Below are 16,019 nucleotides of genomic sequence, written 5' to 3'. Positions count from 1 at the left end.
GCATTCTTTCCATGTCAATTCGTGCTCTTTCAGCATCAATTCGTCTCATTTCTACATCAATTTCTAATTGTTTATCATGTTAGACCAATACTTTAACTAGTTTTTCAATTTTAACACGTTCAAATTCTATCTTCTTTTGCACATAACCATCTAAAAGGATTGCTAAAGGTGATTCTTGAATGCCTTCTTTGTCTTTATTTTTAAGAGTTTTTTTTTAAAAGGTTTTTTGCCTAATGATTGGTTGAAATTGGGAGAAAGTTTATTCACATCCTCTAAATTAATTGAATTTAGAGTTGCAGGAGAAGACGAAGCAGAACTCGCATCGCTATGATTTTTTGACTTCTTTACATTGATAGTATTACCATCCCATTTTTGCTCATTTCTCAATATTTCCCTGTAATACCCATACATAAATTACTTTCCTATAATAGTTTATACATTTTTCTCATTTCGTTTCGTTGAAATATATATATAATTATAAAAATTCAAAAAATAAAATCAATATAAATCTAATAACGCAATTATTACCCCGTCTTGGTTAGTTTGTCTACTTTGTCGCATTCCTTCAATTTGTTTGTGCAACCCAACAAATTTACCACACTTTATATTAATTTTTGACCAACAATTCATGAGAGGGGTTTGAATACGCTCAGTTCCTCCATTCTCTTTAACGTAGGCATGCATATGGCCCCCAAAGGAATCATGATGTTGTTCATTCCCCGTGATTGCATCTTGTATTGATGCATCCAAATATGAGGAAAAGATCCTTTGGTTTGGGTGAAATTTTTAGCTCGTTGTGATTTTTTCATTATGAGATCAATTTCAATAAGGCCTTAGGAAGGTAGGGTAGAATTAGAGTAATGTTCAGGTGAATAGGCTGAGAGGAGATTAGTGTAGTCACCACATTGATAAACCATTTATACAATAATTTCACAAATCAGTTGGATGTATGTATTGAAAAAAAATATATTAAAATTCACACAAATCCAATACAAACTTGCTCTAGCCACTTAATATATTCACACACAAACTCAATAAAATGATAGGAAAAGAAGTATTTTATACTTATGAAGTATTATTGGATGTACCCATAGACTGAAATAACCAAATATTATCAATTAAAATTCAAACAACTTCAATAAATACTTGCACCCCAACATAAGTTCACACCCATGTTCCACATCACATGTTCTGTTCGCAAAGGGTAATTAAAAAAAAATAATAATAGAATCTATATAGGCACCCCAACATTACTTATTCTCAACCATTGTTTTATTTTCTTTATTTATACTTGGGGTGTATAAGTAAAAGTTCGGGCTCCAACAATAACTCTAACACAAATCACAACTTAATTTTAATGGAAGAGGGTTTTTGTTTTTATTTTTATTTTTATTTTTAAATATAATGGAAGAGGGTTTCATTAAACCAAGCATATGACTCTCTCTATATATTTTAAATTTTTTTAATTCTACCATAATTTACTTTAGAAACAACCCATATTCAATTTCAAGCTTTCAAGAAATACCCATCTCCATAGACCCCTTTTTCGAGTTGGGGTGCCAATTGCAACTCTAACAAAAACTATTGTTTTATCTTCTCTATTTATACTTGGAGTGTTTAAGTAAAAGTTGGTGTGCCAATATAAGCTCTAACAAAAATCAGAACTCGATTTAATGGAAAAGGGGTTTTAAGGCAACTCAACAAAAACCAGATCTCATGAAAACTAAAAAAAAACAAAATTCCATTAATGGAATAAGGGTTTCCACCAAAATTTCAGATTTGATGGGATTTCAAGGGTTTACCTCACAAAAAAGTAAAAACAAAAACTCAATAATAAAAAAGAGATTTGAGGGTTTACTTTAACAAATTTTCAAATTTTATGTTGAGACCCTTGTGGTTCTTTGTAGTTGATTCCTTGAATACTATCCAGCCTTGAAGGAGCATGAAAAAGAAGAAGGAGTTCAGATTTTAAAGAGAAATTCCACTGGTCTACACAACTTAACGGTCGGATTCCTTCCCCTGCATAAATCAAAAGGGAGAAACATACTCTCTTCTTTTGCCTCCTATGTTTTCTCTCTTTGCAAAAACATTGTCAGTAGAGAACATTGTAGGCATCAAAATTTTAAGGTCTTTATAGATTTTATAAATCAAAATAAAGCCCCTAAAAGTCATAAGTGGGTTTACGTATCCAAATTGGGCTTCACTAATTGGGAATAGATCTTCTAAGTCATGACTTGGGGTTTTCACAGATAAAACTCATAACTTAAACAAATTTAAGTGATTCACGTTAAATGTTGGACTTTATACCCAAATAAATGAGTTTGACCCAACAACAATCCATAGGATCCTTAAAATAAGATTTAGATGAATTTAACCTTTAGATTAACCAATCAAAGCTCTCTAAGTCGGAGCATAATTGAAAAATTAAATTATCTTTAAGTTTATAAATATCAAAACCTCTCTCATTTAGGGGGGATATGAATTATTTTCTCTTAGAAGACAGAAACTCTCCTTCTAGAAAAAAAGAAGCTTTCAAGCATTTTCCTAGATATAAAACAAAATTTTTTAGAGATTCAAACTCCGATTAAAGAGAAGATCAAGCATCAAGCTCTTCTTAACTGATAAAACGCGAAGTCTGGAAAGAAAAAAAATCTATAGAAGTTCTACAAAAGATCAAGCACTTACAAAGTCATCGTCCAAACAACTTTTTCAACTGATAAAACACCAAGCTTAGAGAGAAGAAAAGCTACATAAGTCATCTTTTTGTCCTTTACTATTAATCAAAAGAAAATACTAAGATTTGTACTCTTGTTTTCATCAAAATAAATAAATTTATTTGCAATCTTATTACACAAATCTTGATGTAGATTTGTTAAAATTTATTGTCGACAAGCACCAACTCAAGTGTGTTGGAGCAAGTTTTTGGAGCTCTAGCTCTGCAAATCGACAATTGGGAGGTGATGCCTAGCTCGAGCCCAATCGAGTTGGAGTTGCTCTTATGAGGTATTTACAAAAAGCTCAAAGACCACCTTTCCACGCGTCTTGCCAATGGTTAACTTTAGAAGTTCATAATCAATTTCCTCCAATTACTCTTGATGAACTTGAAAATCCAAAAAAAGACCATAGATTCCCATTTCTTTTTCAATTATTTTTAGGGTTGGACACTTTTCACCCTAAAACTTGTCTTAAAACTCTATAAAATTATAGCCTTCCCAGCCACCACTTTCTTCTAAACCTAATACATATTCCAAAATATATTCCAAGTCTATTCATATCTTTCTAACCCCTTTCAATCTCAACTCTCTAAGATAGAGAGGGGTTAGAATAAGATGAATAGATTTGGAAGATATTTTAGAATAGTTCATAGATTTAAAGGAAAGTGGCATCTCAACTCAAGGGAGGACTCTCCTTTTATTGAGTTTTGAGATAATTTTTAGGGTCAAAAGTGTCCAATCTTAAAAATAATGAAAAGAGACATGAAAATCCTATAGTTTTTCTTTGGATTTTTAAGTTCATCAAATGCAATAGAAGGAAATTGGTTATAGGCTTGTAAGGTTAAGCCATCTGGCTACGCTCATGTGACAATGGTATATAGTTGAACTTGAGAGAAAAGTAAAAACAAAAGTATTTTTTTGGAGAATGAAAGAGAAGAAGACACGTGAAATTGTAATTTTTGGGCTTTTTGTAATTTTCTCAATAGGCAAGGACAAACAATGAGAGGCAAACAAGTATTTTGGGAATATGAATGTTGTGATATTATATGCAAATGTAAGATTTGGGTATTTGGTAAATACTTCAAAAAGCATAGACAAATGTATTAATTCAAAATTGGTCATTTAGATGAGATACATGTGGCAATAAAGAACCAACTACATGTACTTGGTTCTTTTTTACCTTTTGAAAGGTAAGATATGAACTTTTCATAGCTTTTGTCAAAATTTACAAGATACCCTTTACATTTGTTTGATTAACTTTGATTTTAATGGAAGGCAAAGTTGGCATTTCTCATGGGGTGTTGACCTGCCAATGGGCTTGGGGTCGTGGCCCACAATGAGAAGCCTTCTTGAATATTGGGGCTTATGAAAAATTGTAAGTATCCTTTTTAGGAGAACAAAAGTCCATAGGCCAAGTTGATATCTTATGGATTTTTTGAGTTGGGCTCTTTATTTTGGGCTTCTTGGAGGATTACATGCATTAAGGGTCAACATACTTTATTTTGGGCTTTTGGGTTACAACTTGGAATGCACATCTTGGCCCAAATTCAAACTCTTTTACTTGTTTCAACATTGGCTTTGGGCCTTAACCAAGTTTCTAGAATCCTTTTTTTGAATTAGGCTCATGCAATTTGGGGTGTCTACACATGGCATAAGGGACATTAATTTTGGCAAAATGACATAAATATTATCTCATGGGTAGAAATGTCCCAACCATGTTAGCCTTAAAAATGCATAAGATGTTTAATATTTGTTAGTTGAGAGTAGAATTTTTTCTTCTTCAAATGAGTGTGAATAGTCACCTGGGGAAAAGTTTCATAAGAATCATGTTTTTAGATGATTATAGTAACTCTCATATGGACAAAGGGCATAATCCAACAAAGTTTAAGATTGGGAGGTTTGGTTAGAGAGTCGAAGGTGTTAGACACCCCAGTCTCTCCATCCTAAGATGATTACCCTTTTTAATTTTGTTATGGATGCATGATGACATGTACATGAGATGTGCCCTTTATTAAGGGACATTAATTTTGGCAAAATGACAAAAAGGCCATCTCATGGGCAGAGATGTCCCAACCATGTTTGCCTTAGAAATGCATTAGATGTCTAAATATTAGCTAGTTGGGAGTAAAGTCATCTCATGAAAGAGAGCCTCTTATCACCATTGTTATAAGAATACATGAAAATACACAAGAATGCAAAATATTAATTAGAAGTTGGCTAGAAACATTGTGGTCACTCCCATGGTGGAGGACCCTTTTTATCATCATTGCCATGTGCATGAATACATGAAATAAATGATAGAACGTTGGTTAAATGTTAGAGACATAGTCTCATGGAAAGAGACTCTCTCATTTTTTCTTTGCCATTTTTAATGAAACTATGATTGCATGTGTGTGCAAACCTGTAAATGTGATGAAATGATTGTTAAGGAAATAAAAATGATGTCATTCCCTAAAGAATAAAGGGCTTACCATTCTTGACATCTTGACATTTATTTTTTAAGGGCTTCGACCCCCATCAGATCAACAATGCTTCCTCATACGTATTGCATGAGGTTTGGGCTCAACTTACCGAATGTTGGAGAAGATGTTTCATTTCATCCTAGGATTGTTCTACATAAAGAAAATAAAGAGTTTAATGAGGGGTAAAAGTCAGAAAGGGAAATGCAGATAAAAATAAAACCTAGTCTAAACCCACATTGACCTTGAATTATTATTATATTTTTAAGTCTTCAATGATAGCTTCTTCGAATAAGAAGGTAGGATAGTGAGAAAGAAAAGAGAAGATGAGAGTGAGAGAGAATGTATAGAATGAAATTTTGAGTAAGAATTTAAAAGAATTTGGAGTGGGTTTAAAGACAAAAAGCGTGTCCCAACTCAAAGAAGAGGCTTTCCTTGTATAGAGTTTTGTGTGACTTTTAGGTATAAAATGGTCCAACATTAACCACAATTGAAAATGACATGAGATTTTCATGAAATTCCACTTGATTTTTAACTTTGTTGAAGACAATGAACAGAAATTATCATAGAACTTTAAAATCAAATTATTTAGCTAGATCTATGTGGCAAAAGTTTGGTGGTAGTAAGTGGTAAGTAAAAAGTGATTTTGAATGCTTGAATGGTGGAGGGACATGTGGAAAGGTAGTTTTTGGTCATTAAGTAAATACCTTTAGAAGTATGAGCAAATGGAAAAAAAGTAAATATTAAGTGAAAAGTGATTTTGAGAGCATGACCGGAAAGAGACATATGAAAAGGTAAGTGGTAGGTAAAAATGATTTTTGAGAGTATAAATAGGTAGAGGGACATGAGGAAAGGTTGAAATATCTCAATATTAAATAATTATTTTAAAGGGTATGAAGTAAAAATGATTTTTAGTTGTTTTTTTTTTTTTTTTTTTTTTTATATTAAAATTTTAAACAAGACTTTAAGTAAAAAAATGTTTTTTTTCAACAAAACAAAAATATTTGCATTTTTTTTTTTGTGTTTGCAGGATAACCAAGCAAAAGTAAAAATTTTCAATAGACACCAAGTACTACAATCTCAAAATAACGTAAAAGTCAATAAATGCAAAACTCAATAAACATAAAGTTATGTTTTTGCGATGGTTTGCAATGCAAACAAGCAAGGCCGACATCTCTAAGCTATTAGAATTAAATGCAATATTAAAGTTTATAACAAATTATTGGTCATCAGCTCGTTATGGTATAATTATATATAACCTAATACAAATTCAAGCTGTTGATATTAGAATAGTAATTGTAATATATACCATAAAAATGATTTCTGATATTATGATTCTCAAATCCCATGGCTTGGGCTTGAAATTGAAATTGAGGGTGGTATTGCATTAATGCACTATTGGAGCCATGACAAAGTTGATTTTTTTGCTTCACAATAAAATAAATAAATGAAAATGGCATTTTCATCAATTATGGAAAAAAAATAATTCCGTCGAACTTAGAAAAAATATTGTTGGATTCTAACATAATATGTTTATCACAACTAATATACTTGTTTTATACGTAAGTTGGACTTGAACCCTCACCTCAAAGTTTTGACAAAGTTTATATTTGGCTAGAAAGTATAAAATTTGATCTCCTTGTGTAATCTCTCCTTCATACTATATCATATTGTTGATCCCAAGTCATAATAAAGGAGGGTTGGTTCAGGTTGGCAATCGATGCGGACATCTCCTACCCACTAACATTAATCCTTATCAAAATGTCATTGTAAACAAGTTTGTGTGGTAAGTGTATTACTCACTTTAAAAAAAAAAATTGAGATATGTGTTACACATGGTCCCAACTGTTTGAACACAAAGTTCAATGGTTGAGATTTATCCTTAAAATAATTATATATGAGATATGTATTATTAAGATATGCATAAATCTCAACTGTTGGATTTTGTATCTAAAAGATTGGGATTATGTGTTTTCTCATGAGTCAACGGAACCCAACCCTTTTTCTTGTTTTGAGAAAATATATTATAGAAGAGAGGGCATTCAGAAACCCAAAAGAGAGCCAAACATTATGCAAACCATTTTTTCAATGTATAGGTTAGAAGTTTTGGAATGAGATCAAACTGTCTATTATTCTTCAACTTGTAAATTATGTTTAGAAGTTTCAGAATGAGTTGATTTTTGGTGAGGATGATTTCTTTAGGGACCCCCAACACTTCCCATTATAGAAATCAAGTTTTTTAGGATTCATTGAAATTTGCTTATTTCTTCATTTTTTGTATTTTATGTACATGATGTACAAGTAATTAAAAAAAAATAATGGTATTAAATGTAAAATATAATTAATTTAAAAAAAAATTATTTATTTTTTACTTGGATAGAATTGGTAAATTATTTGATCTCAAATAAATCAAATCAAGTTGGCTGAACAACTAAACTAAACTCAATCAATGTAGTAAATAGAAACCTTCTAATTAGTCTGACCACTGGATTGGTATTTACTTGCCACCACGTTGTTGCTTTGCGCCAAATAAAATTTAAGACACCTATCGATACAAATGGTTCAACAAAAATCTCGTCGACATGTAGAGCTCAACAATTAAGCCTTTATTGAAATTTTGGACAAATGTAATATGTATATTATACACAAAATTTTCATTTTTTTGAGAAAATATGCTATACAAAACATTTTTTCCCAGATTCAATGCATTTTATTTTATAGGTTTTTGGGTGTTTACCAAATAATACTTTAATAATTACTCATCTTGGATCAAATTGGTGAACCCATGGATCAAATAAGGTAGAAACCTTTGAATACTACCACTATAGTAAGTGGTATCTGTTCACAACCACGTTCCGCTCTACGCCAAACCAAGTTTAAGATGACCATCAACACGTATAGATCAACAATGAAGCCTTGTCGACACGTAGAGCTCAATAATTAAGCATCTTGTACAAATTTTAAGATGTATTCTGCATATACATACATTGCTAGGCCAAGCTACACTATTTTCATCCTCTACAAAATACCATAAAATGGTACATTGTTGTGTACCTAAATTCTCTTAGTTCATGGTTGAAGAGGAGAAAAAAATGCAAAAAAAAAAAAAAAAGGAAGAAGTTTGTAGCCGTTGCATTTTAAAAAAAGGAGGGTAGCCAATACCCTTAAAGCCTTCCTTCCAACTCTTAAAAAAGGTCTTTTAAACTTGTGTGTCCTCACTTTCACTCCCTCCTTTTTTTTTGGATTGATAAAGTCAACAATATTTATAATTATCTATTTTTTTATATAATTTTTAAATTAATCTATAATTAAAAAAAATATTTTTATTCTTTTTCTTACACTAATGAAAATTTATTATCTTTTATAATTTAATTCATTTAATAATAGATATCACACATTGATAGAGCTGGTACTATTTTATAATCATACTCCTGTGAGCCGAACACATACAATCCACTATCATTCTTAGGAATCTGAACCATCCGATTGAAAGTAAATGATTTAAATTCTATCTGATTAAATGGGCCCATGGATTGATTGGTTTGATTTGGAGAATGTGTAAACAATTAGCGTGATATAGGTCAAGTATTATCTAAGTATCGTAGAACGTGGAGTACAGGAATTTTCACTTTAATTATTCTTCACGTCTGTGGTGAAATCATGAAAGCTGTCTATTATGTAGTTAATTTTAGTTACTATTAGCAAATCAAACCTTAATGACGCTATTAAGTATTTTTTATTTTCTTTCCTTCTTTTTTTAATTTTCGTCATTTTTTTTCTATTAAAAAAAAAAGAATACCTTTAAAGGAGAGAAAGAGTGAGGACAAGGCTTTGAAACTCTCTCTCGCAGAAAAAACCAGAAATTAAACTCAGATAATCTCGAATCCACATCGAAGAAGCGCTTTAATGGAAGATTTTTTTTTTTTTTTTTCAATCTCTGCAACGCACCAACCTCTTGTTCGCCATTCGATGTTGTCTCTTTGAATCGTTTCCAAGGATTTAACTTCTCTGGAAAACTGATTCTGTCTCTCTGATCATCAAATTGGTTCCATTAAAGGTTTTCGAATTTCAATTGGATAAAAAATAATGTTTGAGGAATCAGTTAAGGTTGTTGCATGTTTATGATTAGATCCTGAATAGGTTATCTGCTATTTTCGTTGAATTTTCTTAAAATTTGGTAGTGAGAAGAGCTTGAATTTGGGAATTTGGCTGTTGCAGAGGTGGATTATGGATTCTGGCGTGTTAAGGTTAGCAAAGCATAAAGGGAAATTTCAGGTTTTGGGCAAATATTTATCTTGTTAACTTATTCAGACAAATCGAAAGATTCAAATTGGATGTAAGTCGTTTTTTTTTTTTACTTTTCTTTTCTCCCAAGAATTATATTTCTGAAGCATCTTCATTAATTCTTTATTTTATTTTTTATATTTTTGGCTCAAAAATGGGTTTCTGGTTTCTTGATAGTTGCGTAATTTGTTAATGCACTTTGGTTGTGAGCGCAATTTCCATTTTATATTTTAATTTGTAGATGCTGATTTTGAGGATTTGTTTAGGATTCATATTCTTATTGAGAGGAACAATTCAATTTTAGTTGTTACGGTTCTTAGGTTTTCTGTGGGCTGTTGAGATATTTGTAGTTTATAGGATGTTATTCTTTTAATAAGATTGGGCCAAGATCAATCATTTACTGGAGGCCATGAAATTCCTAACATTTGATAAATATCCAAGACTTGTTAGAAATATCTATAGAGAGAGGGTGGAAGCAAGGTTTAGAATATCGTCTTGGAGAAATGTTTCGGTCAAGGAAAAAATCAATATTGTATCAGCTGATGCATTCCCGGAACATTCACTGTTTCGGGCTCAATGTTTCATATTGGTTATCGGTCTAGGCTGATTCATTCTGATATTTTGAACCATGGGTGGAAGGATATGCATGGGTTATTCTGGTTTATATTCTTCGGCTTCTTTGGTCTCAGTGTTTCATATCAGTTATCGGTATAGGCCCATATATTCTTGTATTTTGAACCATGGGTCAAAGGACATGCATGGGTTACTCTAATTGATATTCGTCGGCTTATTTCTTTAATTTATCTGTATTTTGTATGATGTTCTATTTGATGTGCTATAGATGGATCTAAATGTATGCTTTTTATTTTTTTGGGTGCCAGGTGTTCCACGAAATATGGCTCTTAGGAAGTATGTACCTTCCTCGGGTGATGCATCTTCTCTTAGTATGGCACCTTTGAATTTTTCAAATAAGGTGCATGAGAAGGCTCAATTTACAGAATCTGAAACGGCTCATGGTCCTCCCGAGGAAGCTAATGTGGACATTGACATTAGAGAAGTTTATTTTTTGATTATGCATTTCCTATCGGATGGGCCATGTCACAGAACTTATGGACAGTTTTGGAATGAGCTTCTTGAACATCAACTTTTACCTAGAAGGTATCATGCGTGGTATTCAAGGAGTGGTGCGCACAGCGGAGATGAGAATGACAATGGTTTTTCCTTCCCATTGAGCTACAATATATTGGTGGAGAGGTATATGATATGCATCGTTTCTAGCGCTGCCCTCATTAGTAATTTAGTTTCTATTAAGTTGTTTCTCGTAACACTTTATAAAACGAATGTATGGTAATCGTTGCTCTAGACTTAGCAACAACACAAAGCTGACCTCGAATATAACAACAGCTACAAAAACCAACTAGGACAAAGCCTTGTCCCAAAAACTTGGGATTGGCTATCTAGACTTTAGATTCTTATTCTATATTCTACTTTGATTGAGTTTTATCCATCCTGGACTAGTCCGCAAGCTATATTTCAGGCTTGGTTGTTACAAGAGTCATGTTCTACCAAGCCGTATCCTTTTTCTCTTGAATCCTGGTAATAGTTAATCGTCAAATACAATATGTTTGGGACAATTTTTTATGAGATTTTATCATAGGAAAATGCTGAACTGACTGTGCTCGACACTGTGTTTGACACTGTGCTGACGTGGCAGTGTCTCGAGATCTATAGATTTTTTTCCTTGTTTCTCGAGGAAAAAAGTCTTATGGTTCTAGGAACACTTCCATGTCAGCAGTGTCAAGTGCAGTCAGTTTAGAATGACTATTTTATTTAAACTTTTGACAGTTACTCAGATTTATTGATTGGTAAATTGTGCACTATTCTTAGGTATCCTCATATTAAAAAGGATCACTTGGTAAAGCTTCTAAAGCAATTGATACTGAGTACTGCCCCTCCATTGCATGGTATGATTGGAGGAAACACTCCAAATGCAGCCGATGTTCCTACACTCTTGGGATCTGGTTCCTTTTCACTTCTTGGATGTACGTGATGTATACGTTAATGTACTTGTTTAACCCTGTATACCACGTGAGGTGTTATTTTGATGCTTTACTTTTTAACTTGGAAATTCTTTAGCCAATGGAATATTGTTTATTTTTTATTAATGCACTTTTTCACATGGTATCTTTTATATTACTCAATTTCTGTAATCCTTTTGCTTATTTATAAAACTTATGACTTTCTGTTACTTGCAGCTGATAGGAGTATCGAAAAGCAAATCAACCATACACCTGTTTACTTGCGTTGGCCTCACATGCAGGCTGATCAGGTTCATGGGCTAAGTTTGAGGGAAATTGGAGGTGGTTTCAGTAAACACCACCGTGGTCCAGCCACTCGTGCAGCCTGTTATGCCATTGCTAAGCCATCTACTATGGTTCAAAAGATGCAAAATATAAAGAAGATAAGGGGACACCGGGACGCTGTCTATTGTGGTATGGTTTTCTTTTTCCTATTGATGAATTTGCAAATTATCTCTGGCTATGATGTGTGATGCAGGATGGTGAGGGAAAAAGAGGAGAATAGGGGGTTAAGAAATCTGATTTGGGTGGTTTTGGAATTGGGCGACAATAAGAAAAGGGTTTTAAAAATTATTTTTTTCTTCAGAAAAAAGTGTTGGGTAATAGAATATAGGTTAGATTTGGAAAAGGGATTAATAAAATAAAGATTAAAGAAAATGGGAAGGGATTTAGGGTTGAGGTTTGTAGGTTTCAAGAATCAAAAATCAAGAAAAGAAGATTCTTGATGGAGTCAAGAATTCAAGAACAAGGAACTAAAAGAAAATCAAGAAAATCAAAAGAATAAAAAATACAAATAAAGATTAAAAGAAAAGAATGTTATATTGGGCTCACTCCAAAATGGCCTCACATCACACCCATTGTTGGGAAGATCAAGCTCAAGCTCTCTTTTTATTCATGAAAATTCTTTGTTAAAAAAAAATCCTAATATAGTCTATATATAAAGAAAATAAAGTCAAGAATCCTAATCAAACTAAAATACCAGATAAATAACCTAATTTTGTAACTTTCTCTCTCCTAATTTTCAAAACCTAATAAACTTAAATAAAAGACAAATTAAAGTTACTAAATTGCCACTAAATATTATACTAAGACCATGGGCTAATAAAACATGAAAATAAATCCAAAAACATAAAAATAAATTCCTAAAACAACTCAAAAATAAAAAATAATTAATCTAAAATAATCCCGAATGATAAATCTAGGTCCAATTAAGGGAAAACCTAAATAATTACAAATTTTTTGTTGGAAACCTTGACCCTTGATTTGATTTGCGTTCCACATTAATGTGTCTTTTATAATTCGTTCTCAATCATTAAAAGGGAAAATAGTTTAAATCTCACTTAAGATTGAGATGCATATGTCAATACTCAACATATTTAACCTTGAGATGGAAATCCCATGTAAAACTGATACCGTATCAGTATTTTGACCATAACTTTCTCAAAACACATTGGAATCATAAAATCTTAGACTTCTCAGATAGGCACTTGAATTATCTTTCAAATGACAAAATCAATATGAAATGATAAGTTTTGACCCCTCAAAATAAGGGCTAAAGGAAAATGACGTGAATAGTACTCAGACTCAAATCAAACTCCTAAAATAATCAAAAGACAACTCAAATCTAGAATATAATAAATCTAATTAACCTAACCAAATAAAAACTGATTAAAAAACCTAGGCCCAAACAACAACAACCTAAATAATTACAAAATTACCATTGGAACTCATGACTATTAGCTTGGTTTGTATCCCGCTTTATTAGTCCTATCATGGGCCTTTGCCAGAAGCACTTGCTCCCTTAAAATAATCGATGGAAACATCATTTGGTTACAAGATGACAAGCTAAAAGTTAGAGAAAACAGTTGGTGATTGGATGATCATCTAATCTAATGTTTTTTGATCTTAAATATTCATTTTCTGTTAAGCTAAAACTTTTATTTTTCTTACTGCAGCAGTCAGTCTCCCTTTGTCTTTCCTTCTTCAATAATATATTTTTTGATTATTTATTGTTGTATGAATTATGTTTTGACATTGACATTTTAGAACAATCTGAGATCATGGCTACCTAAGCTTGGTTTATATATACTGTAGCCATATTCGATCGCTCGGGAAGATATGTCATTACTGGTTCGGATGATCGGCTTGTAAAGATTTGGTCTATGGAAACCGCGTTTTGCTTGGCTAGCTGCCGTGGGCATGAAGTGAGTATATGGCTTACATTTGAATAATCATAGTGTGCGTTTGTTTAGTTTGTTTACTTTAGTTTTTTCCATTATATAATTGCAAAGGGAGACATTACCGACTTGGCTGTGAGTTCAAACAATGCGGTGGTGGCATCTGCTTCAAACGACTGCATCATTCGAGTTGTAAGATTTCTTCCCATTTAGGTGATTGAATGTTTTCTGTTTTTATGTTCTTTGGCGTTTTGACAGTTCTTTCTTGTATACAACAGTGGCGTTTGCCTGATGGGCTGCCAATCTCAGTTTTGCGAGGACATACAGGAGCTGTTACAGCCATCGCATTTAGTCCTAGGCCTAGCACTTCGTACCATCTTTTATCGTGAGCTCTATTCCTGTGTTATTCCTATGTGGATGCTACTTTGTAGTTACCTATTTGGTCTTCTGTTGTATGGTATTAATCAAAATGTTGAAAAGCCTGATTAAGTGCTATTTTGATGGGAGCCTGCCTCTTTGTTTTTTTTCCTTTCTCTGATTTTATGTTTAATTCATTATGTGTTATGAATTCTATTTCTTTGGCCAACTTCTTTTCAAGACCTTTTTAGGTTTATTTATCATATGCTTACAAAGGGAAGTACTTTCTTAACATACTTGATTTTAAACTTGTTTTGGGGCTGGAGAAAAGAAAGAAGAAGAAGAAATGAAGAGGAAGAGAAGCAGAAATTGTAGAAAGAAGCCTTGGGGTTTTAGAGAGGACCCTTTAGCTTTTACATTAATAAAAATAAAAATGTAGGAAAGCCGTTAAGGACTTTAAATATACCATACTTCTCTATTAAAAAGAATAAAACTACTAACTACTACTAAGGATATCTAATAACAACTAATATCATCTAAACTAGTTAATTTTCTTAATAAAAGCTTAACTTCTAAACATACTTAACATTAAGAACAATTAAAGTTCTTACAAATTTTGGCAGCATTAGGATGGATTTGATGGAGTCTTGATGTAAATAGCTAGTAGTGGTTGTCATGGCCTCGCCAGCACCACGGCTGGATGTGGAAATGGCTGCAGTGACCAAGTGGTTGAAGTGGAATGGCATGGAGGAGTATGATTAGTCTCACATCAAATAGGAGAGCGTTCAGAGCCTGAGCTATAAGGATAAACTAGAATCTATATGGTACTACAAGTTTTAAAGCCCTGTGGATTTCTGCCCAAAGTGAACAATATCGTACTGTTGTGGGTCTGGGGTGTTACAGGGAAGGTGAGGAAGTCTAGAAGTGGGTGCTAGACTGGAAGCAAGAATGTCAAGCTGATTTATTTATTTATTTATTTTTTGCATTGGTAAAATAAGGATTCATATTAAGAAAGAAAAAGGGCATCACACCTGATTGAAATGAAAATTTAATTTCCCAATTGACTTTGTGCCATTTCTTTTTTCCCTCCTAGGTCATCAGATGATGGGACATGTCGGGTCTGGGATGCCAGGTCCACCCATGTCAGTCCACGAATTTACCTTCCAAAGCCTTCAGATCCTGTCGCTGGTTAGTTTGCTTCTTATATATGGAGTTTTACTGGTTGACTGAGCTTTGAGCGGTTACAACTTACATTGGAACTTGAAAACTGACTGCAGGAAAGAGCAGTGGTCCTTCGTCAAGTGCCGGTCCACAGAGCCATCAAATACTGTGTTGTGCATACAATGCTAATGGCACTGTTTTTGTCACTGGTAGCTCAGACACTTTTGCAAGGGTACATCTAAATAACTTTTTTTTGTGAACTCTATTCTTCCCTAAGTTGAGCATTTTAATGTTTGCACTGCCATTCTATCCTTTTTAATATCATATTTCAGAGTGAAATTAGCTGCAAATGTAGATGAGTTTCTTTATCAATAACAGTTACTTGCAGGTGTGGAATGCTTGTAAATCCAATGCAGATGAGTCTGAGCAACCATATCATGAGATGGACGTATTATCTGGACATGAAAATGATGTCAATTATGTGCAATTCAGGTTAGTTGGCCCTGGTTAGTAAGCAATGGTTTTTTTAATCAGAAGCTTTACATTCTGAATTTTTTTGCGGCCTTATTATGCAGCGGCTGTGCTGTGGCATCAAGGTATTTTATGACTGAGACTTCAAAGGAGGAGAATATTCCGAAATTTAGAAATTCATGGTCTGTTATATCTTTCGTTCATATTCAAGTTTTCTAGTCCATCAGCAATTTTCTTTCTGCAGAAATGTTACAGCCTATCTTGTACTTGGAATTAATTCAGTGGAACAATCCCATTCTGTGAATTTATATCTTTGCA

The 16,019-nt window shown here is 32.9% G+C and overlaps 1 protein-coding gene across 1 annotated transcript; it reads left to right on the top strand.

Annotated features, from left to right (window-relative positions):
* The first annotated feature begins 8,977 nt into the window (after positions 1–8,977).
* On the top strand, positions 8,978–15,883 carry LOC147396120 (uncharacterized). The gene is made up of 12 exons (XM_086451617.1): positions 8,978–9,280; positions 9,392–9,509; positions 10,339–10,711; positions 11,345–11,499; positions 11,713–11,949; positions 13,630–13,739; positions 13,827–13,904; positions 13,991–14,097; positions 15,163–15,257; positions 15,347–15,462; positions 15,609–15,722; positions 15,806–15,883. Exons 3-11 carry the CDS (start codon positions 10,353–10,355, stop codon positions 15,633–15,635), a joined length of 1,284 nt encoding a protein of 427 aa, XP_086307743.1. The 5' UTR covers positions 8,978–9,280; positions 9,392–9,509; positions 10,339–10,352; the 3' UTR covers positions 15,636–15,722; positions 15,806–15,883.
* Positions 15,884–16,019: the final 136 nt, after the last annotated feature.

Source organism: Akebia trifoliata, chromosome 8 (assembly GCF_017979445.1).
Source record: "Akebia trifoliata isolate Shusen 1 chromosome 8, ASM1797944v1, whole genome shotgun sequence".
Taxonomy (NCBI): Eukaryota; Viridiplantae; Streptophyta; class Magnoliopsida; order Ranunculales; family Lardizabalaceae; genus Akebia; species Akebia trifoliata.
The sequence above is the reverse complement of the archived record's forward strand: the minus strand, read 5'-3'. Positions and strand labels throughout refer to the sequence as shown.

Coding starts and splice junctions, on each gene's coding strand:
- LOC147396120 (XM_086451617.1), top strand. CDS start 10,353: ATGGCTCTTAGGAAGTATGTACCTTCCTCGGGTGATGCATCTTCTCTT. Junction 11,950..13,629: donor CCGGGACGCTGTCTATTGTG/GTATGGTTTTCT, acceptor TATATACTGTAG/CCATATTCGATCGCTCGGGA. Junction 13,905..13,990: donor ACGACTGCATCATTCGAGTT/GTAAGATTTCTT, acceptor TGTATACAACAG/TGGCGTTTGCCTGATGGGCT.